The sequence below is a fragment of the Carettochelys insculpta genome, chromosome 6 (assembly GCF_033958435.1).
Source record: "Carettochelys insculpta isolate YL-2023 chromosome 6, ASM3395843v1, whole genome shotgun sequence".
NCBI lineage: Eukaryota > Metazoa > Chordata > Testudines > Carettochelyidae > Carettochelys > Carettochelys insculpta.
The window spans coordinates 54,021,759-54,047,983 of record NC_134142.1 but is presented as its reverse complement, the minus strand read 5'-3'; the positions used below and the strand labels follow the sequence as shown (position 1 = coordinate 54,047,983).

Below are 26,225 nucleotides of genomic sequence, written 5' to 3'. Positions count from 1 at the left end.
ACCATGTTAGTACAGTAGATAGCCTAACAATCAAAGTTAGGAAGAGAGCAGATGTTCTGCAACAGAACTGAAGTGAAATGGAAACATGGATTTCTCTGAGCAGTGCAACACTTAAGTATGAGAGTAACTTAAATTTGTGTTCATGTGCTCAGTAGCAGTGTTTATGCAGTAGAAGAATTTGTAAGTCCAGTAGCGTACAAAGACATTTCAAAATAGTTTTAATTTTTGTCACATTCTTTTAAGAAGAAACTGTTTATCCCAGTACAGCAAAATATTCTTTTTAATTAGTAACCATGTGTTTTCTATTTTGACTGATGAAAAGAGAACATAGTCCCTGAGCCCGCATCACCACTACAGAAACAGCACAATAATCCAAGAATTTTTCATCACAGTTATAACGTTTAATGACAAAAGTAGGGTTTGCAACAATGAAACAATAGAGCAGGTCCCACTTTTTTCAGAATGGCACAGAATTATTTTTACATTTTAAAGAACTGAGGAATTAACAACATATATCAGCAAGTATGACAATTTTGGCATATTATCGCAAAACCTACCTTTAAGATCACTTGTCTAGAGAGCACATTTTGTCAACAGTGTCACGAGAATGCACAATTTTTGCTAGCCACAGAAGTCTTAAGATAGATTTTGCAGTACACCAGTCTCAAGTCCAACAGTACATGATCTATATTCTTTGCAGAACTTTAAAAAGGTGATAAGGAAACTATTGATCTTGTTACATTTTACAAATACATTCTTTCATATGAAACATTAACCTGAATTACTTTATACTTTATGTACACAAATATCTAATAATACTAGTGTTGTAGACTACAGCTAAGTTCCAGGAGTTTATTTTCAGTACGGGGTGTCAGCACACTTCCTTGAAACCTTCCTAACTACCACCACATCTAGTTGTTTACTGAATACCAGGAATGACACAGAATGCAAATATATTTATTTTCATTTTTTCAAGCCATTGAGTTATTCAAAGTCAACTATGAAAAACAGTTAATGGTACTAACACCTTCCTCCCCATGCCAATATTGAAGAACAACGGTTTAAATCTATTAGAAGAGGATCTGGAATTTTACAGGGTGCCTGTAACCTGATCTGCCCAGGAGATTTTTAAACTTTAGTCTCCTCAAGCATTATGGATTGTTACCTGAAGTGAAATAACTTATTATCCCCAAGTATATCTGATCTGGGGTTTAAACTTCTCTTTTAATTTATTTATAACCTTTGAGTAAAATGTCGATGGCAACAATTCACATGTCTCTTTACCCGTGGAGCTACTTTTGTGGCTGTAGCTCTCGCTAATGAATTTTCATTAATATACCATTTTTTTTTTCAAAGTGACTACTCATAATATCAGTTTCATCACAGCAGTAAAATTCTTGAGAGCATTAAAAAAAGGGGGGGAAGTAAGGGTCTATCGACATGGCAATAAAACACTCATGGTTGGCTTGTGTCAGCTGACTTGGCTCCTGGGGCTTGCTGCAGGGTTATAAAATTGCAGAGTAGATGTTTGGGCTCAGGCTGGAGCCGGGTCTCTGGGACTGTGCCTCCTTGAGGTGTCTCACACTCCAAATCAAGACTAAATGTTTATAGTGCAATTGTATAGCTCCACTGCCTGAGCCCTGCAGGGTGAGTCAACTGACGAAGACCAGCCCTGTTTTATTCCAGGGTAATCATACCCTAAGAGAGAAGGACACAACTACGTTGTACTTCTGAAAAAAGATAAAATGAGGTGTGTGTGTTTAAATATGACTAACCTTTTGTTTTGAGCCAAAATTTAATTCCCAATAAGAGCCTTATTTGTTAAAAGGCGGTGAGTATGCTTGTAAACTACAGATTTTTTCAGGGTAAACATTAGTCATAAGTAGCTCAAATGATGCATGGGGCCTCACATTTTCGGTAGCCTGGTTCTGACTTGTAGTTTATGACTGCCAGGTAACAGTTTGGGATGTGACAATTCTCAAGGTTTGGGACGTGATCCTACAGTGTTAAACAGATGACAAAGATGCTCCCTCCTCTAAGCAACTTTCAGATTTAGAATTTCTTACCAAGTGTACACAGTCTCATTTTTGTAATATCAATACTTCCAAATGGTATCATTTCCTTCTTTCTTTTCGCTTTCTCTTCCGTGCGCCCCCATTACTGCCTTATTATTAGATTCTAAATGCTTTAAAATGTCATTAATAATGCAAAATCTTATTCAGCATTAACAATGAAAACTACAGTAGATGGTTGGCTGGCACCTCAGTAAGTGAGGAAGAGAAAATTCTGAAGATGCGTGTAGCTTAAAACAGATGTACTACAACTGAAGGCTGAAAGCTTAGCTAGCATCTTAAGTGTGTGCATTCTTGGTAAAAAAACAGGGCTTTATTCTGATGGAATGGCATTCTGTTGCCTTTTTTCCATGGCGCTGCCATTTTGAAAGCTGGCTGGGCAGGGTGGCTAGGAGCTGCAAGTGACTCATTAAATAGCCATTTGCAGCTCCCACCCTGCCTGCTGGCTGAAAGACTAGCATTCTATTTAATTAATTTAACAGTGAGCAGGAGGCTGTTAAACCAATTAAATTGAAGCCTACTGTTCCAGCACAGTAGGGTACTGAAGGCAGATTCTGTTGCGCTATAACTAGGGCAGAGAAACCTGTAGAAAATGGCTGCCTGCAGAGTTCCTATGTAAGGTAAGTGGAGTTTGGAGCCCTGGAGGCTGTGGGGAGAGTTTAAGCCTGGGGGAAGTGTGGGCCTGGTGGGGGGCAAGCCCGGGGTGGTTTGGGGCCTTTGTGGGGGTGTAAGCCTCGTGGTGGTTTGGGGCAGACCCAGGGCCAGGAGACAGTGGAGTGCAAAGCTCCTCCAGTGGCCCCAGCCCCGGCCATAGAACCCCAGCAGTGTGGGGAGCCAGCAGCCACCAGGGTGGGGGTGTATTAAGCCTGTCTGGGTATGGGGGATGGAATTCTGGTACCTTTTTTACTAGGAAAAAAGCACTGGTAAAAATCAAGCATAACTTCTTGTATTGGCTCATTTTAATCCTATGACTAAACAACTTAAGAATTGCTGATGAAACATGAGGAAAACAGCTGTTTTTGAGGAAAACAGATCCAAAATAGCTTAGTTAATAACTGCAATGGGAATATATTTCTCCAAGTTATTTCATGTTAAGAGTAGTTTCTGTAAAAAGCTGATGAAAACTGGGTAGATTGGAACACTTTGTTTTGAAACTTTCATTTAAATAGGCCCTATGCAGAAAAATCATAGTTGAAAAGAAGTCATGCAAAGATTACTCTATTGTAGACTGTTAAATAGGCACAATCATTTTGTGTGTGTAGATTTAAAAATCAGATTTTGCTTAGATTTTAAAATCTCAAGATTACATTCTTTGTTTTATTATACAATTCAAATCCATCTGGAAAGTACATCTGGATATTTTCAAAATGCAGCATGGATAGGATAGCAGGGTCACATCTGGAAGTCAAAACTGAGCTTCTGAATGCTGGTGATAATGGCACACGCATAAATTCCTACTGAGAGGCAGAAAGGATAAGGCCTGCTGTTTCACATAACTAATCAGTCTACTTTCCACTATAGGATTATGACATGGAATGTTCCACAAGCACTATTCAAAAGAGAAGAAATGTGTAACCATTGCTTGGATTTTATTTCTGTACAGTAACATTTCTTGTAGCCCATTTAATACTTCTTCCTGTGTGGCAATAGGAAAAAATAGGATGATGCCAGTTTACTCTTGATACATGTCTCATTTGGTCCAGTTCCCATGTTTTCAAAAATACCTACAACAGCTTAAATACAAAATAAAAAGTTGAGATATAGTAGCATTGCTTAGCAAAATTATAAAATGCAGGAATGCAACATTTTTCCTGTACGTGAACTGAATAACCGATCTTCACTGAATTGCAAAGATAATGCAGGTGAAAGTTTGGATCTCCAGTAAAAATTGCTCAACCTAGTGTGTTTGAGTTCCTCCTGGGAAGACCACTACGTTAGGCAGTATCTCAACATTTGTGCTTCATGGCAAGCTGAAAAACAACAAGAAAGAAAAAAGTGATACTATTTGCAATTACAAGACATTCCTGACTAAAGGGACTACTCTAGATTAGAGATGGCTGTACATGCAACCCCTTAAATGAACTGTTTTCCAGTGGAAAGGCTGTTGAAAGACAGACCTGAAACCAGACCCAAGTTTGACACAACCAAGCTGTTCCCTGCTTTCCACTCTTCCATTGCTGGCAAGGGATTCAGTTGCTTTCACAGAATCAGCTCTGTGGTGCCTCCGAGTTACCAGTTCTTTGTGAAGTGAGAAGGAGCACAGACTCACTAGAAAGAGTGAGGGGGACAAAACATTTACCCTCCAATCCATTGGTGTTTCCTGTAAAAGAGCACTCTGGCCTGAGATTTAATTAGTCAAAATAAATTTGTTTTTAGTTTGTTTGGTTTTTTTTTTGGATAAGTTGTTACATAGATGTGTGCTGCTGCTCCCAAATAGTTAGGAAAATGATGATCCAGAATTTCCAATCCCTCCCCCCAAACCCCCCCCTTATTTTTTTTTTAAATTCTTTCTCCCTGAAAGTTTGCACTAGGAACTTCAGGAAGGAAGAAAGCTACCCTGAAGTAAGATCTTTGCATGTGAAGTTTTATGGAAACCTGGAGAGAAGCTAGCTTCAGTCTCTAACTATGGACAGGCAATATTACAGGTGGAGGGGACTGAAGTGCTCAGCAGTGCATCTACAAAACCAAACGGACAGTGGCAGTGAAAGTTTCCTCCTTTACCTCCGCTCATAACCTGGCCAGGAAACACCAGGACTAGATTTAAGGTAAGTATCAATGTTCTCAGTCCTTGACCTCTCTTTAAAAAAAAAAAAAAAAAAAAAAAATCCATGTCTGTTGGCACCCTATAAATTAAACAGAACAAAAAAAGTTCTTTATAAAGGAGTGTGAACTGCCATGAACTTTTCTGAAAGCACCATGAATTATCAATTACGAGAAGTACATTTCTTCAAGTGGCTTAGGCAGCAAGATACTGCTATCTATTATCAATAGTTCCAGGATCCCAGTTAGGTCCTGGACCAATAAACAGAGCCCTGGGAGATGGGAAGGGGGTACAGAAGAGGGAGAACTACAGTATGGAAAAAGGGGACAACTTGGCTTAAAAAAAGTTGAGAACCAATCAGCTAGAGCTACTTTACTTTTAAAAGCATGGATGGTGGGAAATGTAGGCAAGAGAAGGCAATGCCTACCCAAAATTGTCTAAATTCCATGCCCTCCAGAAATTCTGGGGTCATGGTATGGCAGTCTGGCTCTCTGGCGACTTGAGAAAGTGCAGAAGGGGCGAGGGCCAAAGCCTCAGGGTAGGCCTGGGGCTTGCCTTCCCTAGCTCTGCCTTCACCCACTGCCCATGTTTAAAAGAATATAAAGATTTGAACTGTATCTAATGAAACCCAGTAAAACAAAACAAAATAGCTACTAGTTCCACTGGTGCTTTATCTTCTGACAGACTTTGAATAGGTGACTAAGCAGTACTTTAATGTTTCAGAAATATTATTCCAGTTGCTTATACTCCAATACTAACACAATCATTTTTCTTAAAAGTAACTTGACATGTAGTTATAATGGTCAGTAATATACATAGAACTACAAAATAAACAAGTATGTAGTCAGAGCATATTAATGGTGAAATTACTTAGAAGTTTAAAATAATATAAATATTTGAGCCACTTCTTTGAAAGGAGGCTTATACTTAGACAATGCTGCCAGGAAATGCATCCTAAATGGATACGCTAATTGGCTGCAAAAATGTTTGCAAATGTTAATTTGGTGCTTGTTTCTTCAAAAGTTAATGAACAGTGATGTTCATTATCAGTATTCTGCCAGAGAGGTATTATTTTACCTTTTAAAACACTGCATAATTAGAGTCCTGCTTTTCTCATTTGCTTTGGGATACAAAAATATGAAGGAATTAGAAAAAAACCTACTTAATTCTTTATAATAACGACTCAGCTCTGTGTATTGACTGTTCACCTATTTCAAAGCACTTAATAATGAAACACAAACAAAAGTGATTAATTTACTTCTCCATTACGTAAAAGCCCATAAAAAAAACCAAGAACTTTTTGCCAATTAACAAGAACCCAATTGAACATCTACAAGACACTAGGTCATTTGGGTTAGCTGCCCTACACATTTACCAGACAATGTGAAGTGATAAGATTATCTGCAGAATTTTAGTGAGTATCTTCCCTATGGTTTGTGACGCATTTTAATTCATTCATATCCTTTGCTCATTTTAAAAATGAGTGGCCTCTCTTCATGCCCTCCCTCATACATCCCAGAAAAGAAGTAAAGTGAAGTCTCGACATCCACTCTATACTTCCAGCTGATGGAGAAACACAGGCCAGATTATCCTGCTGAGTGCCAGCAGATCTGAAGGAACAATTCTGTTCCTGATTTATTTTCTTGTTGCCCTGGGTTAGCTCCTTCACTGAACTACTACCCCTAATCTTTTCTTCGGTATAGGACATATGGGTTAGTCTTCTGGTTCTGCAGTTGGGTCATAGGTATCTGCTGGGAGGCAACATGTGGCTTCTGGACCAGGTGCAGTGTTCCAGGATTAGCTCCTCGAGTTTTATTTGCCTGCTGGCCCTCAGGTATTGCTGATTGCAGCTCCTGTTTCCATACAAGTGGGTGCTGTGGTGAGCAGTCTTTGAGACTCACAAATTTATTAGGTCATGAGCTTTTGTGGGTAAGATCCATTTCATCTGATGATTGTCTTACCCACAAAAGCTTAGGGACTAACAAATTTATCAGGCCATAGGGTACTACAGGAGTGCTTGTTATTTGCGTACTAGTTTCTGTTTGCTTCTTCACTTCTCTTTCGCTCAGTTCATTGCTATTGGTTCTAAGCAGCCATTATATTGTTTTGCTCTATTCAACAGTAACCAGGACAGTTTAGTTGGAGGCCGCCATAGACAAACATATCATGATTTTAAAATGATTAACTTATGTTAATCCAAACATTTCTATTCCAAAAACTGAAGAAAATGTGGGAATGGTGGCTTGAAAGAAAGAAAAGTTCCTGAGATGTTATTAGATTTTTTTTGTGACAAGAGATTTCAGACTCTCCGTGGTTTAAATCTATGCTGCTTATTTTCCCTTCCTACTGGCAATTTTCCCTATTTATATCACAAAAAATATTTGCAACAGCAACCAGGCAACCTGAAGGTCCATTATACTCTGTATTGACTTTTTAGGCATTCATCTAATAATGTAGGCAATTCAATACTGCATCCAGTGTGTTAAGATGCTGATTAAAAATCACTGCATGCAACACTTGCTCAATACATTTTCAATGAGTTGCTAAATTTAGTCTAAGAAACATTCATCTATTTGTATACACAGAACATTACACAACAAAACAATCCTGAATCATATCGCAGTGAATCACAAAGCACAATAATAATCAGGTCAGTATCTGATCTGAGAACTCTAACTTGTGGAAAAGCGAAACGCTGTAAACATAACACTATCTGCAACAGGATTTTATTAGTATATTTTTACTTACCTGTGCCTTAACTACCGTTCTTAAAAAAGCTAATGCTATGCATCAGGGAACTCCCAGTGGATGCAGGTTACTGAGTGGACTGGATTATTTTAGTTTATTTCCAAGAACCGTAAGCCCAGAGAGCAGCAATATGTAAACACATCAGTTGACCATCACTGGGCTTATAATGTCACTTAGTGTTACCTGCCACAACCTGTTCATGTATACGTTTAAGCATATCCATCAGCTGATGAATTGTGATAAGAGTGGTTAAGAGTTGTGGCATCAAAAAAACAGCTGTGCATATCTGAGATATCTGAAAGGGCTGATCATAATTCTTGATTAAGACAGTTCATATTTTGGTCTCATAAGAAAGTGGCTGCATTTAATTTATGTTGTCCGTGTTTATTGTGGTTTTAACATACAAAAAAGATTCTTAGTTTTTAAATTTTGCATACCCCTACATAAACAAAAAGAAAAGGCCACAATCTTCTCAAGTGGCTAATGATTTTTGGTATATAACTTGACACCAGAAATAACCCTGATTACAGAAAGTGCTCAGCAACTATCTTTTGAAAAACAAGCCTCAAGGGGAGGGAGAGGATTACAACTTTTTTGCCCCAAAAAAGTTGATCAGGAAGTGAAAAAATGTATACACAGAAATGAGTAAAGCTTTTGTTTGAATAACTTGCACCCTTCCAATGAGCGATGAAGACAGATGGACATATCACTGCAGGTTCTGTGCTATTTTCATTAGAATGGGCTCTAACTGAAATCCTGTAACGATTTATCACATTGTTGCCCAGTTATCTGACAGAGGGTGAGAATGATTGATGGGTCAAATTCAGGGAGGGCAATGATCACTTTTGTTCCAATCCACAGTGACAGTTCTAATGCGAGTTATCACCGTGAACTCCTGAAGCTTCCATTCACAAACACTGTGTCCTTTAATATAAATTTCCAGTCGTATTTTTCTCTTTTACGTGGGAATTATTAGGGATTCAACTCCCTCCTTTTTCCAGAGGACTTTGGGAAGGGTCAAGGGAACTGGGCAGGGATGCTCTGAGAGGCTGAATTCTGAAAGGCAGCTTTCCTTTTCCCTCTGTGGGGGCTGTTACAGTTCCTTGGTGCCTGCAGCTGGAGGCAGAGAAAGCAAGGGCCCAGATATCAGCTTCCTGACACACTACCATCCAGCTTACCCAAACATACAGTATGGAAATTCCCAACGTCTCAGTTTGACGCACACCCCAATGAGGAGACCACTACAAACACTTATTGTTTTACTAATGCTATCAATGTTATTAAAACAACCAATGACTCCTCAGAATGAGGCTCATCCTTGCCTCCCAAATTCATTTAATTCCCCTGCTACCAGATGTGTGTTCTTACTCCCTTTTATTCTATTTCCTGCTAAGGCTGTGTCCAATCCCCTGCCCTTGATGTGGTGGAGAAAAGTGTGAGGAGCTGTTCCCTGTTCTCTTTCATCTTAGCAGTTACCCTGCTGCTACTGATGTCTACGAAGAAGCTACTGCTTCCACTGGTGCAATTCAAAGTGAAATACTGCCCACATCTAACCACTGTGTATGTTTCAGGCTTAAAAAAGAAAAGCCTCTAAAGGACAGACTGTAGTACAGTGGCACGCTTGCTGGGCCACTATGGAGCGTGGCCATTGCAAAGCTTAGTTTGTATCATTTTGGATGCCTCATATGAAGGTAAGTCTGACAGCATGGATGAAATGTGGGACCTCTCACTAGCCGTGAGAGAATTGAGGGATCATTAGCAAAAAAGACGGAAGTCAGGGTTGAGTATTTCTAGTATCAGGCTTCATCCTTTTTTGAAAGCATGTGCATGCATGCATGCATTGGGTGGGTGGCGTGAAGGTGTGGGAGTGGGGAGAGACCAACCACACTTATTAGATCTCTCACAGGATTCTCTTTGGCAGTTTGAATTGGGGTGAGTAAGACTTACAGTCGTCACTTTCCTTTATACTCTTCCAAAGCAATCAACATGAGTAATAGTCCACATCTGACAGGTGGAAGGACAATGCTGCAGCTGAGTCTTGACCACTAGAGAAACTGCCTTCAATAATTCTTATTAACTGGCACAAAGACAAACCTATTTCTATGTAAGTGGATTCAATGTTAGCAAACTCTGTCAGCTCCCGAACGATTAATAAACCAATTTTAGAATTTCAAAACAGTTCAATTCAGGCACCCTAGCTCACTCAACCCTGAAAAAAGCATGTGGGGATGGAGAGGACTAGAAAATCCTCTTGATCAGCAGAGACTCTTCCATAAATCCAGGCCATAGATTCCATGTTTCTGAAGCATATATCTGAATTTTACTCTGACACGTAATTTATTGTATTATTCTTGACAGTATATTTTTCAGTAATATTGACATCTCAAACTCTCTCTCTGTCTCTCTCTCTCTGTCTCTCTCTCTCTCTCTCTCTCGTCCCATTGCATAGGAAAGGCCTTTCCAACCACAGAAAACCTCTGTTATACTGTGGTTTAGAATCAATTTCTACCCCACTCCCTCACCATAGTTTTTCTAAGGTCACTTTCAATTCTGGGAATGAAAATACAGTAGTTGCCATGCTCATGTCAATCCTTTGACTGACAGGGATGGAAGGATGCAGAGCATAATGTACTTTGCATAATGCTGCAATAGATTCAGTACAAATACTTAGCAGTGGCAGAACAGATGCCTTGCTTGAGAGAATGAGCCCAATTATAGTTACTATTGAAGAAAAAAAGGAGGCAAAGAATGGAACAGATTATAAGACACACAATGCAATTCAAGACATATGTTAGGACACTGAGGAATACAAATGAAATCCTATTTCCAGAATTATGCTAATATGGCTAACGATGCTCATACACAAACAAGAAATGACACTGAGGTAATCTGGCAACATGTTTTACCATATTTAGTACAAAGGTCAACCAAAATTTGCAAAATGAAACAAGTCAAAACTGAGGTGGGGGGGAGGGGGAAGATAGATTCTGGGTTCCTGAATTGTGCTTGTGATACACTAGTGTATAAAAATGAAAATCTAAACATTTATCTAAACAGGAGAGATGCATTTGCTCAAAGTAAGTCCACCTTCCCTTCCAACTGCAAGTGCTGTAATAGTTTAATTACTTTGGAAAATTATCTCCAACATCTCATACATCTGCAGTCTCTGGTATTAGGAAGTTCCTCTCCCTTTCTCTCTCTCTCTCATATGCCTTAGCCCACTAGTTCCAGTCATATCTTGCCACCTGGGGACATTCAAGAAGGACTTCTGACATATTTTGTGCCCCGACAGCTAAATCTGAACACAACAGCTAGAGAGATTGCCAGGGCAGAGAATTAGTCTAGAAACCACTAGATTAAGAAAAGTGTGCTCTGCAGCAGTGACTCCCTCATGTATACGCAGCACAGAGCCTCTGCTGGCAGCATTATAAGAGATAAGCCCTTTCTGGCTTGCAGGGCAATCATATCTCCAGGAACAAGTAGTTTCCTTAAGTCAGAAGGAAATTCCTTTCCCATTTCAGTGCTAAGCTGAAATATCAAAGAGAATTAAGTGCCATAAAAGATGTTGCGATAACATTTGCAACTCCCTGAATATGTTCGCCTTCTCATAAAATGGCCAGTAAGATTACAAAATCAGTCCCCCTCTCCCCATTTTTTTTTCCATTTGAATCATTTGAAAGTAGCCCTGGTTACAAGTCTCAGCATAAATCTGGGGACATCAGCCTGAAAGATGTGTGCATGCAATGGGAATGAAATAAATTCTTAAGTGTTTTTGTTATGTGACATGGAAATTACGACTTGTCAAGGACAGTGTTGGAACACCAGGTCTACTGTACATGAGACAAAATTATAAATCAGAATTTACCTGTCACTGAAGGACAGTTATGAGATGCAGGACGATACTTGTGAATGTTGAAAAGTTCCCAGAAACTGTACTTCTGTAAAAGGTGGGCTAATGAATATGAAGCACCATTTTGAGCTAATGTGAGACCCAGTTTGCTAAAAAACTTACCTTGTGTGCAGTTTCTGCAAACTGCTGGGCACTGTTCTTCAGATCCTCTGTCTTTTCTTCTGCTCGACCTAACCTTTCACCACGCTCATTCAAAGCCTGACTTGCCTTCTGTACTGCATTGGTCACGCTGTCTGCTGCTGAATGGAGTATGCTGTTTCCTGAAATGTCAGATGTATCATTAGCAACCCAGCTTTAACAAACAATACAAATACAAATGTGAAAGCATGAAAGTAGTCCTTTTCACCCCTTACTTTATTCACCATAGAATAGCATGTCTTTTAATCCATTTCGACTACTGTAGGGGTGTGTCTACACTAGGAACTAACTTCAAAGTTAGGCGCTCCTTCGAAGTAGCCTGCAGAGAGTCTACACACATTTTCCCTTACTTCCAAGTAGGGAGCCCAATTTCAAAGTCCTTACTTCATTCCTGGGAATGGAGTAGTGCCCTACTTCAAATTTTAAATTCCAAATACGGTGTGTGTAGATGCTCAACTTCAAAGTCTGTTACTTTGAAGTTGTACTTCGAAGTTATTTTTACGGTGTAGACATGGACTAAATCTAGTCTTACATGAATCCTCACCAGATCTGGGCATGGTTGTCTTAAACTTAACCACTTATGATTTTGTCCCAAGCTATACCATTAACCACCCATGACCAAACTACATGAAAACAATATAATTTGGGAACATAAAGTTGTTACTCTGACTTAGCTAACTGAACACAATGTGCTAACCATGTCACCTAGGGGCATATTACTTTTCAGGTTACAGATTTACTTTGATTGTTGTTTAGCTCAGGCTACTAGTGATGTAAGTCAACCACACCATTCTCAGAAATTCACCACAGTGATGTAGCAGCTCATTTTAACATTCTACACAATATCTCTGCCATCTAAGCTTATCTGAACCTGTTGCTCTCGAGAGACTGGCATCTTCAACTCTGAATTACAATTTCTCGCCTCCCCAAACCACTATACAAAGTGTATTATATTCAGAATCATACTTTTCTCATTCTCCCTCCTAATCACAGCCTGCTTTTGCCATTTTTGTCATTCTTTACAGCTTCAAGTTTTTGTCATGCCCAGTTTCATAATCTCAGCTGTGATCCCTTTCTCTTTCCTTCACAGCCAGGCTTTCATTACATCCTGTTGCTCCCCATCCCTCCTGCCCCCAACATTAAAAACAGCACTCTCCCTCTTGATTCTTATTGATAAAGCCCTCTGTCAAACCTGACCATATGTCATCTCAGCTCTCTGACTAAAACGCTGCTGCTGTAGTCACCTTTTACATATTTGGTCATGTATTCTCCCCTTCATTCCTTAACAGAACATATTCAAGCATTAATTTTAGAATGAGTCTGGTCAGACCCCTATCTACAATCTCTGTGCTTGTTTCTTCCCAGATCCTCTTCTCTGATTTAGTGATCTTCACTGCCATTTTGTTTCCTTTCTTATGCACGACTTCATGCACACTTGTGTAATTCCCTAAACTTGCAACAGCCTTCCATTTCTTGTCCAACTACTACATTTACTTCCAAATGCTTAAAACTTACTTCTTTCAAGAATGTTCTACACTGGTTTCCTCAATACAGGGCACTACATCCTCATGAATATACTAGTCACTTGCGTTCTGCATATGTTACCTTATACCTTGGGCTGCCACACCATTAAAAAAATTAATTGTGCTATTTAAAAATTAGAAAACAAATAGATGACCACATGGCATATTTGTAGATAAGATCACAAGATATTTACATGACAATTTAATATGTCCCTTCATGCTTAAACCACAATTCCAGAGGACATGCGTCTATGCTGATGACAGGTTGTGCTGCATAATGAACATGCATCAGTCCATACTTCTGTCCCTCATTTTCATCATTTCAGACAGCTACCCCCAGCAGAAAGTTGATTTTCTTTTTTGGTGGTTCAGATTGTGTAGTTTTTGCATTTGAGTTTTGCTCTTTTAAGACTTGGGAAAGGCTTCACTTGCTGTCCCTCATCAATGTTGGATGGCACTTCAAGAGTTTTAAATCTTGGTCAAGTGTTGCAGCTATCTTTAGAAATCTCACATTGGTACCATCTTTGCTTTTTTGTTAAATATACTGTGAAAGGGTTCTTTAAATGAACTTGGTGGGTCATCATCCGAGACTGTAATAACATCAAAGATATGGCAGAACCCTGGTAAAAGAGCAGGAGACAGATAATTCTCCTTAAAGAAGTTCAGTCACATTTAAATAAGGCATTTTTTAAAAGAGCATCATCAGCATGGAAGCACGTCCTCAAACTCTGGCCAAGTATGAAGAAACATAGAAGTGTTTAGCATCTCAGCCTGTAAATGCCATGCAATGACTGTTACAAAAGTGCCATTTGAATACCTGTTTCACTTTCTCGTGATGCTGTAAATAAGAAGCAGGCAGCAGGATCCCCCCATGAATGTAAGCAAACTTGTCTTAGCGAATGGCAGAACAAGAAGTAGTTCTGAGCAAACTTGTAGGCTTGAAAGTTTTTATGTTATTTTGTTTTTGAGTGCATTTATGTAACAAAAAAATCTGCTTTTGTAAGTTACACTTTCAAAGAAAGTTTCACTTTAGTGTGTGTGTGTGTGTGTGTGTGTGTGTGTGTGTGTGTGTGTATATATATATGAGGTAAATTAAAAATACTATTTCTTTTGTTTATTTCTTACAGTGCATATCTGTAATAAAAATACAAACTGAGTACTCTGTATTCTCTCATGCAACTGAAATCAATATTGACAATTTAGAAAACTATGCACAAATATATTTCAACTGATATTCTATTAAGAGTGTGATTAATCACAATCAATTTTGAGTTAACTGGAATCAATCAACAGCCCTACAAATATCATTAATTATCTCCCCACAAATTAAGTTATCTGCATGCAGAGCTACATGTACTACACCTACAGATGTTTCATACCATAAATAAATCATCATACATTCATGACTAATGCTAGTTCAACCAGTTCTCTCTTCAATGTAAGGAACTAATAAAAATTACGTATTTCCCATTTTTGTTTTACTGCTGGTGATTACCATCTTGGTGGCTTTGCCCAGAGAGAATCAAGTTCTAAAATTTAATTCAGAACACAATTTGCCTAAGTGACACAGCAAGTTGCTGACAGAAACAGAATCCAGATATAACTCAGTCCTCTGCTCCCACCCCTACACAAGTTGGTAGGCTGCTGGAAATCAACTACTTCAAAAATTATTCTGATAATTCCAAAACACTCTTGCCCAGTTGCTCCACTGTCTGTTACCATGGTAACTTCTTCCACGCATTATGAATAAACCAGTTGAAATGATGCAGTTATATGAGCTTTACTTGGAAAATGATTTTGCTTAAAAGGGTAATAAAACTAGTTCAGTACACCGGAGGAAGCTTTAAACAAAAAAAACCTTTGGTTTATGACAATAGGTCTGTTTCCTTTATGAGGCTACAAGGGTAATTAGCAATGTTTAAATGTGGACTTGATCAAACTGGAGGACAAAATACCCTCAGTTTAAAAAGAAATCACGTGCTGATTTTATATATTTTGTAATTAGTTCCAAAATAAATAAATAAAAATTAAAAGATCAATTTCAGCATTCATCTATTTGTGGGTAACATACAAGGAAGGGGAAAACTAAAGCAACCTTGACAAACTCACAAACACCACAACAACATGAGTTGCATCTATTTGTGCACATTTTTGGGATGTGGACAACCCCCCTGATTAGTTGATCTGAAGAAGTGGGTCTGTCCAACAAAAGCTTGTCAACAAATAAATCATTTTGTTAATCTTTAAAATGCTACATTTCTGCTGCTTTGTTTTGTTGCAGTACAAACGAACATGGCTGCCTCTCTGTTACTATTCCCCCGATTAGTGACAGCAAAAATCAGCCACAGTAATTTTGTTTAATTCATACAAACAGTCAGTACACCAAGCTTTGTGGCCAGATACAATGAAACCCTACACAAACCTATATCCCACACAGAACAGAGCAGTGCATCAAACAGCACACATGCTATCAAATTAAACAAATGCCACTAGTCACTCTTTAAAAACCTGATCTCACTCTTGAGTGGGAATATAAACAAGAACATGCTCACAGGCTTTATGGCCAGAAGAAACCATCACAATCATGTAGTTTGACCTCCTGCGCTTTGCAGTTCACAGAAACCTCACCCACCCATTCCTGAAATAAGCCCATAACTCACCCACTCTTGATTTAAAGACTGTAAGAACTCAGCGGCTTCCTTGGCCTTTAGATATTTGCAATGATGTGACTCAGATAGGCCTTACGTCAATGTGTGCAAACTCCTCATCCCCTAAACTTATTCAAGTCTTGAATTAGTTTTTCTGGTCCCATTACTCCCCTTGGAAGCCTGTTCCAGACCTCTTCCAAGAAGCCGTCTAATTTCAAGTCTAAACTTGTTAAGATCCATTTGTTGGTGCATTTCAAGTACAATACATTTCATATTTCATACACTGAGGCAGCATTTCCCAAAGTGTGGTCTGTGGCCCAGTATCGGCCCTTGGAAAAAAATAACATCCTTAGAAAATATACAAATGATCGCTATGTACTATTATTATTGTGAATAAATAATAAACAGTGAAAATTTATTCATTATTCATTTTTATGTGTGTTTATATTTTGGGTTCCCAAAAAGGGTACTGGAAAAAAACAGGTCCCAACTATGTAAAGTTTGTGAAACCCCACACTAAGGGATGAGGGAAATTTAGTATGCAGGGCAGCTGTACAATCCTATTTGGTGCCAGAAGCTGAGGGCTTTTTTCAGCAACTGTAAGGCTGGGAGCCAGAAGCTTGGGATTACTGGTGAGAACAGATGCATAAATATATCGAGAGCTGGAAACTGGTGGCAGGGGGTGGCAATGGCAGGAGTAACTGTTTTTTAGGCAGACTCCTTCAGGCCATTGGAAAGATATTGGCAGTAAGCAGTTGCCTGATTCAACTTTCCTAAAAATTCTCATTTAGCTGAGAATCTGTTGGTGTAAAGCTGATTCTGTTCCTTTGTCCTGAGTGCTTATTTTGGCTTTTGCTCGGGTAGTTTGCCCTATAAACACATGTACTGGGAAATATGCCATAGGAAATAACGTGCCTTTTTGTGTTGGTGTGGTCAGCTGCATTCTGACCTCTTGTACTGTTCAGTGTTGGTTTTCGAAGATGAGATTTTTCAAAAGCACTTGCTCCCACTAAAGCAAATAGTATTTACTGCAACTAGATGACTGTGGAGTGCTTTTGGGAAACTCCAGTCCCTAGTGTTCTTAAATAGTCTTAATAGACTTGTATTACTTTCAATCTAAAAATGGAATAAACCTAGAAATTCTTCACAAGATTTTCAGAGTGAAGGTCAAAACTCAGTATTTGATATTTTTCAGCAGAAAGTGTGTCTCAGATTTGCCAGCAGGCAATAGTAATTAGGCTATTTTCCTTCCTTGCTCTTATGGTATTGTATTATCTCCAGGCTATTTTGTTACATGTTTCTGTATTCCATGATCTTGTTGAGACAGCTATTATCTGACTGACTTTGATGCCTAATTTCTGGCTATTGGGTCCATTTTAACTGCAGTTTACTTGGTTTATTTTGAAGTTTAGTGTGGCTCTGAAAATAATGCATTTTAGAGCTAGTGTCCAGACAGCTAAAATAGCTGATGTACTACAGGCTCCCATTCCCTCCATAGCAAAGGGTTATTTCATAGGAATGACAAGAAAAGTTATTCACAAATCTCTCCCATCTCCCAACCCAGCCTCCAGTATTAAAAGTATTCCTAGGAAAATAATTAGCTTGATTTGTAGTCCCCATAGAACTCAGCTTTGCTACCAAGAATCTGCATCAACAGTGCATGCCCTGAGTTAATATGTTACCATTCTGTTTTCTGGGAAAAGGGTGGTCCTTTATTTCATCCCTTCCTAGTCTTCACTGAAAGATAAAGTGGCTGAGATCTGAGCTGCCCTCCCACATTCTGTACAGAAGAGCATGTGTCGGCCATCTTTACCCTCTCTTTTGGCTCCATTGAAAGTTATGCATTCAAAATAGAGATGGCACTCTTTTGTGCCTCTGAAAATCATATCCCAGAAAAGCTCTACAACTAAGGCTAGCTGCACCATTTCTGTTTTTGTCCCCGAGGGAAAAGCCTGCATAAATGCTTGAAGTCAACATCATGCACTATCAGACTAGTGCAGTGGATTAGTTTAGGGGCAGAGTGGAGGTCCCTTTACTGGGAAAACTTTGTTTGCAGCTCCATGTTTAAATCTGAGTACTAGTACAGATGTTGCAGATGATTACAACAGTTAGGTAAAACAAAACTGGGGTTTGAGCCCCCATGAAGACTTGCTCCTCTTTAGGTAGTAATCAAATACCCCATGTGCCAGGTGGGTAGCCTGATTTTAATTCCACTTCAAGGCTTCTAGATTCTGTGGCCCAGTAAAACAAGTTGCTTTTGATGGACTTGAATGCTTTCTTCTTTTTTAAAAATTGCGTGTTTTACCATTGTGAGAAACAGCTTTGCCATGTCCTTAAGGGCACACAAATAATTTTATCTAGCTGAACTGCATACTGTAAGATAAAGTGAGAAAACATGTATTTTATAAATTATTTTAACTAAATTACATCAGCAAAATGTGTGTGTTAAGGCCAATTATTTCAGCCTGAGATCTTGAAAAATCAGAGGAGCATGATGAAATAACTCTCTTCAATTTAATTTTGCTGTACATGAAGCACAAGCAGATCCAAATTTAATTCCTACAAAATTACTTAAGCGAGTGGCTTAATAAAATGGCTTTTAATGAAGCTTTTCCTGTCTATGATGGACTCTCTCATTACCACAGTTCTTTACTTCCAGGAAGCCAACACACACGTTTACAAATAAATCAATAAGCACAAATAAATTGGTAATCCAATTTGTTTAGTACAGATCTTGACATTTCATTCCTTAATTTCTTGCAGTGTTACATAAACCAGAGAAGTAAAATTCTTCTCCCTATCCTGAACAATTTCTGTTTGCATTTCTAAATGTTACGCAAAATGTACCATGGTCCTAATGAAAAGCTGTAGTACAAGGACACAAACCTGTGTGAATGCTTTACGCCAGCATTTCCAAAACCGTGTTCTGTGAAACACTGGTGTTCAATGCAATGTGAAGAGGTGATCTGTGAAAAAATTTTGATGCTAGGGATATTTCTCATTCTAAAATACTAAATATGAAATTTTGTGTATCAAAAATACTAAGGCATTTGAATAGTATTTAAATTGTAGGTATATTAATATTTATAATGCATTAATAATAGTATAGTTATGCAACTCGTGCCAAAACAATCAATCGATTCAGAATGTTTTGGCATGAGTTGTGTTCAGAGAAATCATGTGATGCTGCCCTGATACAAGGATCAACCTTTCCAGCACTGTTCTTAATATTAAGTGGATTTATGACAACAAGATGCAAAAAAATGCTCTTCCAGGAAAGAAGTATCAAATGATATTTTTACAGAAAACTACTGGAAAATAAAAATGAACAAATTTATAGCACAAAATTTAAAAATATTTTTCCATACCTACTTTGTTTTGCATTTCCTTTTTATAAAAAGGATCTTTAAGTTTCAGGGTTTGGGTTTGTATATAAAGTACGGTCTCAACATTTGCGAGGGTTCAGCGTTGAGAATCCTCACGAATGTTGAATTTCGTGAATACTCTACGGCAGCCACTCCCACCTGGAGCTCGGCTGCCGGTGTCCCTGCCTGGGGCCACGCGGAAAGTGGCAGCTGCTTGCGCTCCATGCCCTAGAGCCCTGGGGAAGCTGAATTTGTGAATCTTAGGTTCCCAAATGTTGAGACCCTACTGTAATTTTTAATTTTTATACTTAATTATAATTGAGTTTCTAACAATCCTCCTACTAGAAGGACATTAGTTGTTCATGTGGATGATTTTCACTTATTTTTTCTGTGTAAAAAAAATCTTTTAAATCAACTTTTGAGCATTGTGTATGGGAATTTTTCAGTATGAAATCTTCCTCGTCCCTAATCTCTCCCTTGCACCCCCAACCAGCATGTATGCGTTCCATCAATATATTCCAAGCCCCAAAGTGTTCCATGGCCAAATTAGTTTGGGAAACACTGATTTAAGCCATTCAAATGGAAGAAAATGAAGTTTTTTCCAGGTACACAGAAAAATACAGAGAGAGATGAGTGTAGGAGTCAGTTCATTACATCAAGAGACAAATTGGGCTCCAGAAATATAATTGTTGCTTGTTTGCATGATCTGTTAACATATTCATCATATTCTCTATTAGCCATGCCATGAAACACTTCAATCTGACTTACCCGTGGCTTTAACTGGAATATAACTTTCAGGGATTGGTTTGCAAAGAATTACAGTTCATTTAATGGTGTACACAATTACCAAATACATTTAATGATTCCTGTCTGCTTTGGGGAGGAAATATTTCCAATTAGTTATGTAAATAGAAAAAACGGGCTTTCAACCTTTGTAAAATATGTCTGAGTTTGAAATAAACATTTATATCATTTCCAAGAAGCATTTATAGCTCCCTCTGAATCCGGTAAAACTGGACTCATGCTAATTTACTTTTGAATTTGCATTGCAACTCATGAATAAAGCATCTATTCCAAACACAGAACATTTATACCATATCAACCATGCATTCCATATTCATCCATCTATGTATCTATATAGATTTACATACACACAAATACATTTTTAGGGTGAAATACTAGCCCCAGGAAACCAATGGGAGTTTTGTGGCCAGAATTTCAACCCTATTTTCTGTCCACAAATTTCTGAAAATTCTTGCAGTTTTAATGAGTCTGTTTTCCACATGACTTGAGGTACCATTCAGCAGTTTAAACTGCAACACAATTATGTGAAATTAAATGGCTTTTAATAGCAAGTTGGACTTAATGACTTACTAGGTTTCTTCCAAACCTATGCTTCTACATGGTTTGGGAAAGGTTGTGACCAATTAAAAGTGGAAATATGTTTGTAGCGTAACACCAACAGACCCAGGTCGCCGGCATTAGGGACTAAACCTTCAGTCCGAGGGGTTCAAGCCCTGTACTCTACCATATGAGCTGAAGGCCAACTGACTCTCAGCCACAGCTGTAGAGCAGAGACTTCTCTCACCCTAGCATGAAGTCTCACTGCCTCTGGGTCCTACAGTAGAGAAGGGGTATGTTTTAAGATTTTTTTGTAAGTGGAAAGCATGATCCAAAGGTACAAGGAAGCAACTCCAACACATTGCAGAAGTCAAGCATTCTGCTGTCCCTCAGAGGTGCAAAAGCTGAAGTCCTGCTGGAACACACAAATAGTGTATTTATGCATGAAGATCAAACATTTAAGGAATATGGAAAGGCACACCAAAAATACCATATCTTTAAATGTACAGTATGCAGAATACTTGCTCTGGGGTTCTGTTGGTACTTGGACATGCAGTACATACTGGTTTGATCTTGTTGGGACAGGACGTCAACATGCGTGAAACGATGGCATGGATATTACTGTCAGGTGGTTATATTTGCGAGTATTGACCAGTGCTAGCTGTTCTGTCCAACACTCATTGTACCCAAAGTGATTTCATTTGAATTCCCCTTCATAGTATTTGAAAGCCTATTTTCATTTCACTTCTGTAATTTGGTTCCTCTGTCTCTCAGACTGGGTTAGTCAGGTCCTATTAAAAATGCTACATCTATTCCTAAACATTTTTCCTAGTAAAATAATATCAGCTTCTCCTGTTGGGTGACTTCAATGCCAGGGTTGGCAAGGACTGTAGGAACTGGAAAGGGGTGCTGGGGCATCATGGTGTTGGTAACATGAATGCCAATGGCCGCCTTCTGCTGAACTTGTGTGCAGAAAATGACCTGACTATTACCAACACTCTCCTCCGGCAAGCTGATAAATACAAGACCACATGGATGCACCTGAAATCAAAACAGTAGCACCTGACCAACTATGTCTTCAGTCACAAGCGGGACATTTGAGATGTTAAGATCACCAGGGCCAGGCAGGGAGCTGAGTGCTGGACTGATCATAGACTTGTCAGATCAGTCCTTATGCTGCACATCACACCACTGCACTGCAAGAAACTCAGGATTGTCAGACCCTCCTTCAACTTCGGGAAGCTGCAACATACTGGTCATCATGAGAAATTCACCACCTGCCTTGATGAAGCGCTGATGTCTCATAGACCTCTGACTGGAGACCCAACACAAAAGTGGAACCTGTTCAAAACCCGGTGATGGAGTCAGCCAAGTCAACTCTAGAACTGAAAAAGAGAGTTCACCAAGACTGGTTTGATGAAATGACGAGGTTATCACAAAGATCTTAGAGGAAAAGCAGAATGCATTTCTGCTATGACAAAACAATCAGTCCTCAATCTCCAAACGTGATCGTTTCAAACACCTTTAGAGCCATGCGCAAACGGCACTTCGCAAAATGCAAGATGAATGGTGGGAGAGTAAAGCTGATGAAGTCCAATACTACGCTGACACCAAGAACTCCAAGATGTTCTTCAGTGCTATCAAAGCTATATGTGGACCTTCAAAACCAAGTACTACACCTCTCCTTTCTGCAGATGGCATGACCCTTCTGAGGGAGAAGAACAGCAACAATAATAGCTGGGGAGAGCACTTCAGCAACCTTCTCAACAGACCCTCCATTGTCAGCCCTGTAGCCCTAGACCAGATCCCTCAGAAACCCACAATAGACAGTCTTGATCTGCCCCCTACAACGGATGAAGTCAAAAAGGCAATCAGCCAGAGCACCTCTGGCAAAGCCCATGGGATGGATAGTATCCCTGCTGAAAATTTTCAAAGCAGCAGGACCAGTGTCACTTGAAGCCTTTCATAACATCTTCACCAGCATCTGGGAAGAAGACACGCCCAAAGACTTTGAGGATGCCACAATCATCTCGCTCTTCAAGAACAAGGGCAACAAAGCTGACTCTGGAAATTACCAAAGCATCTCCCTTCTCTGTACTGCTGGGAAGATCTTGGCTCGAGTCATCCTCAACCGTCTGATCACCAGCATCTTAGAGGAGAACCTACCAGAGGCGCAGTGTGGTTTTTGCCCAGGCCGCAGCACCATTGACATGATCTTTGCTGTTCGTCAAGTTCAGGAAAAGTGCATAGAGCAGAACTTGGATCTGTATGCTGTCTTTATAGACCTGACCAAGGCGTTTGACACTGTCAATAGAGAAGCCCTGTGGATTATCCCGTCAAAACTTGGCTGCCCGAGAAGATTCGTTAACCTCATACGCATGTTCCATGATGACATGACTGGCTCTGTTCTTTCAAATGGCGAGTCCTCAGATCCATTTGAGATATCCAATGGTGTGAAGCAAGGGTGCGTGCTGGCCCAGTGTTATTCAACCTCTTTTTCACGTGCGTCCTCAGCCACGCAATTCGGGACCTGGACCATGGAGTCTACATAAAATACAGACTTGATGGGTCACTTTTCGACCTTCATCGTCTAAATGCTAAAACCAAGATGCTTGAGACGCTCATCCTTGAAGACCTTTTTGCTGACGACTGTACACTTACAGCACACAAGGAATCTGATCTCCAGCTCACTGTCAACAAGTTTGCTAATGCCACTCGCCTCTTTGGTTTGACCATCAGCCTAGGAAAGACCGAGGTACTGTTTCAACCTGCTTTAGGATCTGATGTTCTCCCTGTTTCGATCTTTATTGAAGGAACAGAGTTAAAAACAGTAGAGGAGTTCAAGTACCTTGGCAGTGTGATAGCCAATGATGGCTCCCTTGACAAAGAAATCAATGCCAGAATCTGCCAGGCCAGCTGGGCACGAGGACGTCAGAGCACGAGTGTTGAATCAGCACAATATCCAACAGTCCACTAAACTAAAAGTGTACAAGGCTGTAGTCCTGACCAGTCTCCTGTATGGTTGTGAAACCTGGACCTCGTATAGAAAACATATAAAACTGCTGGAGCGCTTCCAAACATGCAGCCTGAGGTCAATACTGCACATTCGATGGCGGGACAGAGTTGCGCACCTGGAAGTCCTGGACAGAGCAGGAACCACGAGCACTGAAGCCATGATTCTGAAAGCCTGGTTTTGCTGGACAGGGCACATTATACTAATGGAGGAGTCAAGAATCCCTAAGCAACTCCCCTATAGTGAACTCCCCCAGGGCAAAAGGAATCAAGGTAGACCTCGCAAGAGATATAGAGACTGCATGAAGACCAGCATTGCTCATGCTGGTTTAAAACCAGATCAGCTAGAGCAGCATGCAAAAGACCGAACAGGCTGGTGCGCTCTCGTACGACACATGTATGACAACTTTGAAGAACAGTGATGCGTACACCTCCTTGATGCTCGTGAGAGGAAGAAAGCAACAGCAGCAGCCGCACCAACAGAGTCAGGACAATTCCCTTGCCCCCCACTGTGAACACCCATGCCCTTCAAAGCTTGGTCTCCTCAGCTACATGCGAGTCCACAACTGATGAGCCTGTGCAAGCTCAAGACGTCATCATCAGACATGATGGACTACCTACATATAATGTCAGCTAGAGCTTTGACTTTGCAAAACATTTTAATACTGGCTAAAAAGCTGAAGTAGATACGATTATATCGCCAAAAATAGTGCATTTGCCAGGATAAAGGGGTATATATTGTTGACATGGGGAATGTGTAGAAGATATACTGGTAGAAAAAAAAAAAACTCTTGCTGGTACAAACGATCTACACAAGGAGAGTCTACTGTCTGGGAAGACTAGTGATTAAATGAAGAACCACATAACATGTAAAGGAAAGCACTACCAATGAGAGACTGGAGGTTGCAAGAAGCACAAACTTACCATTTAAAGGTCAGTACCTAAAGTTGTTGATCTGTAAATGTTCTGATAACTAAATGTTGGTTTAGGCTCAGGCTCTTACATGACAATAAGATTAGTATAAAGCAACATACTAGAAAGTTCACTGTATCTCAAAAATGAAGGACTGAGACTGCTGTACTACTGCAGAAGGAAACCACTGATGAAAAACTAAATTTGAAAGTTGCTGAGCATAGTAAATTTAAAACAAAAAAAAAAAACTTTTCTATTATCATGTAGTTCACATAACTGTAAGCCATGCGCAACCAATATTCTCTCTTTAGGTAAGTATTATTGCCTTTTGAGTTCTCTCTCAACACAAGTTATATCTGGTTACTTCACATTTTAATCAATGCTTATCTTTTATATTTGTAAACTCGTAAATATGAAAGAAATTTTTCACTATGACATCTGTGACCCCAGATGATTTAAGACTTCATTTTATTTTATTGTATAATCTCACTTGAATCTCAGACTGATGCCTTAGTGATACAAGATGGATTTAGATGAGATTTCAAAAAGCATTCAGCCTTGGTCTAACTGGGTAGCCACTGACTTATATAACGGCTTGATACACCAGCACAGGCCCATTGATTCCTATGATGGGCATAGGACCCCACGTTGCACATATGCTGGCAATTTGGAAATCTGGCCAAACTCAGTGTGCTCATTTACACTGGTAAACCTCAGGTTAATAAAATATTGGTTTGTATTTCAGACAAGTCCAAAACTACCTAAGGGTGCTTAACGCAACCACCAGCGGTGGTGGTGGTGGTGGTGGTGGTAGTAAGAGCAAGAATAGCCAAGTAGAATAATTTGCAACAAGTTGCATTTTCAAGTTTCAACCTAAGAGCAAACATTTCTAAACAGCTGTAGTTAAACAATTATTCTAAAACCCATTTCAAAAATATGGTACAGAAGTTCTGGCTGTTTAATGGGAAAAATGGTGTCTCTCAAAAGGAAGAAGCAAAGTCAAAACTTGCCTTCCTTAAAGATCATCTGAAAGCTTTACATCTTTTCATTCTCTGAATTTAAATCTTAAGTCACAAAATAATACACATGTTGCAGAGGCACAGAGAGAGAAAGGGATTTTTAAAATTGTTTTCACAAACTTTCATTCTGAAATACATGGTCTGGAAAACACCTATAAAACAAAACCATATCTATTATACAAGAGTGCGCACATTCTCCGGACAAAGACCAATGAGGAAAGTGAAGCTTAAGTGAAGCTAAAAGGAGAAAGACTTATATGATCTGAAGAGAAACCAACCAAACCTGTAATCAGTTTCAATACAAATGCTATATAATAACGTGAACATTATCAGTTAATCCATAATTTTTTTTAAAATGACTGACACAGCACAGTTATTTGAAACAAGTCAGTGTTAAAACAGAATGCGCTGATAATTAACGTGTCAGCTCCGTACAGAGCACTAGATAAGTAGCCCTAATGCAAAGCTTCCTGCTTCCCAGCAGACCTTTTATACTTTACACCATGGAATCCAGACCACCAGGTAGGGGCTCCAGGTTGGGGTGGCACAGCAGGTTGTGCTCCTGGGTGATGAAGTCTGGGAAGGCTATTGGTTCATTCACCAAGAGCGCCAGGAGGGTGGTGAACCTGTGCTGGCGAGCCCATGCTGGTGCCATGAGGTAGGAACAGAACCGGTGGCCCCTGTTACCACTCATTTCAAAGAGGTCTAACTGGGGAAGCCCCCTCCTGTGGAAGATGCTGAAGGCCTTATCAGCCTTGAGGGATCACTCATGCACT

General features: G+C 39.5%; 1 protein-coding gene across 3 annotated transcripts in view; it reads right to left on the bottom strand.

Annotated features, from left to right (window-relative positions):
• Window positions 1-379: 379 nt before the first annotated feature.
• STXBP6 (syntaxin binding protein 6) overlaps window positions 380-26,225 on the bottom strand; it is a 255,956-nt gene continuing 230,110 nt past the window's right edge. For all 3 annotated transcript variants that reach the window (XM_074998823.1, XM_074998824.1, XM_074998825.1), the window contains 2 exons: window positions 11,594-11,751; window positions 380-4,042 (listed from right to left, as the gene is read on the bottom strand). In XM_074998823.1, the coding sequence (XP_074854924.1) occupies window positions 4,019-4,042; window positions 11,594-11,751 (182 nt within the window). In that variant the 3' untranslated portion in view covers window positions 380-4,018. The remainder of the gene's footprint in view (window positions 4,043-11,593; window positions 11,752-26,225) is intronic.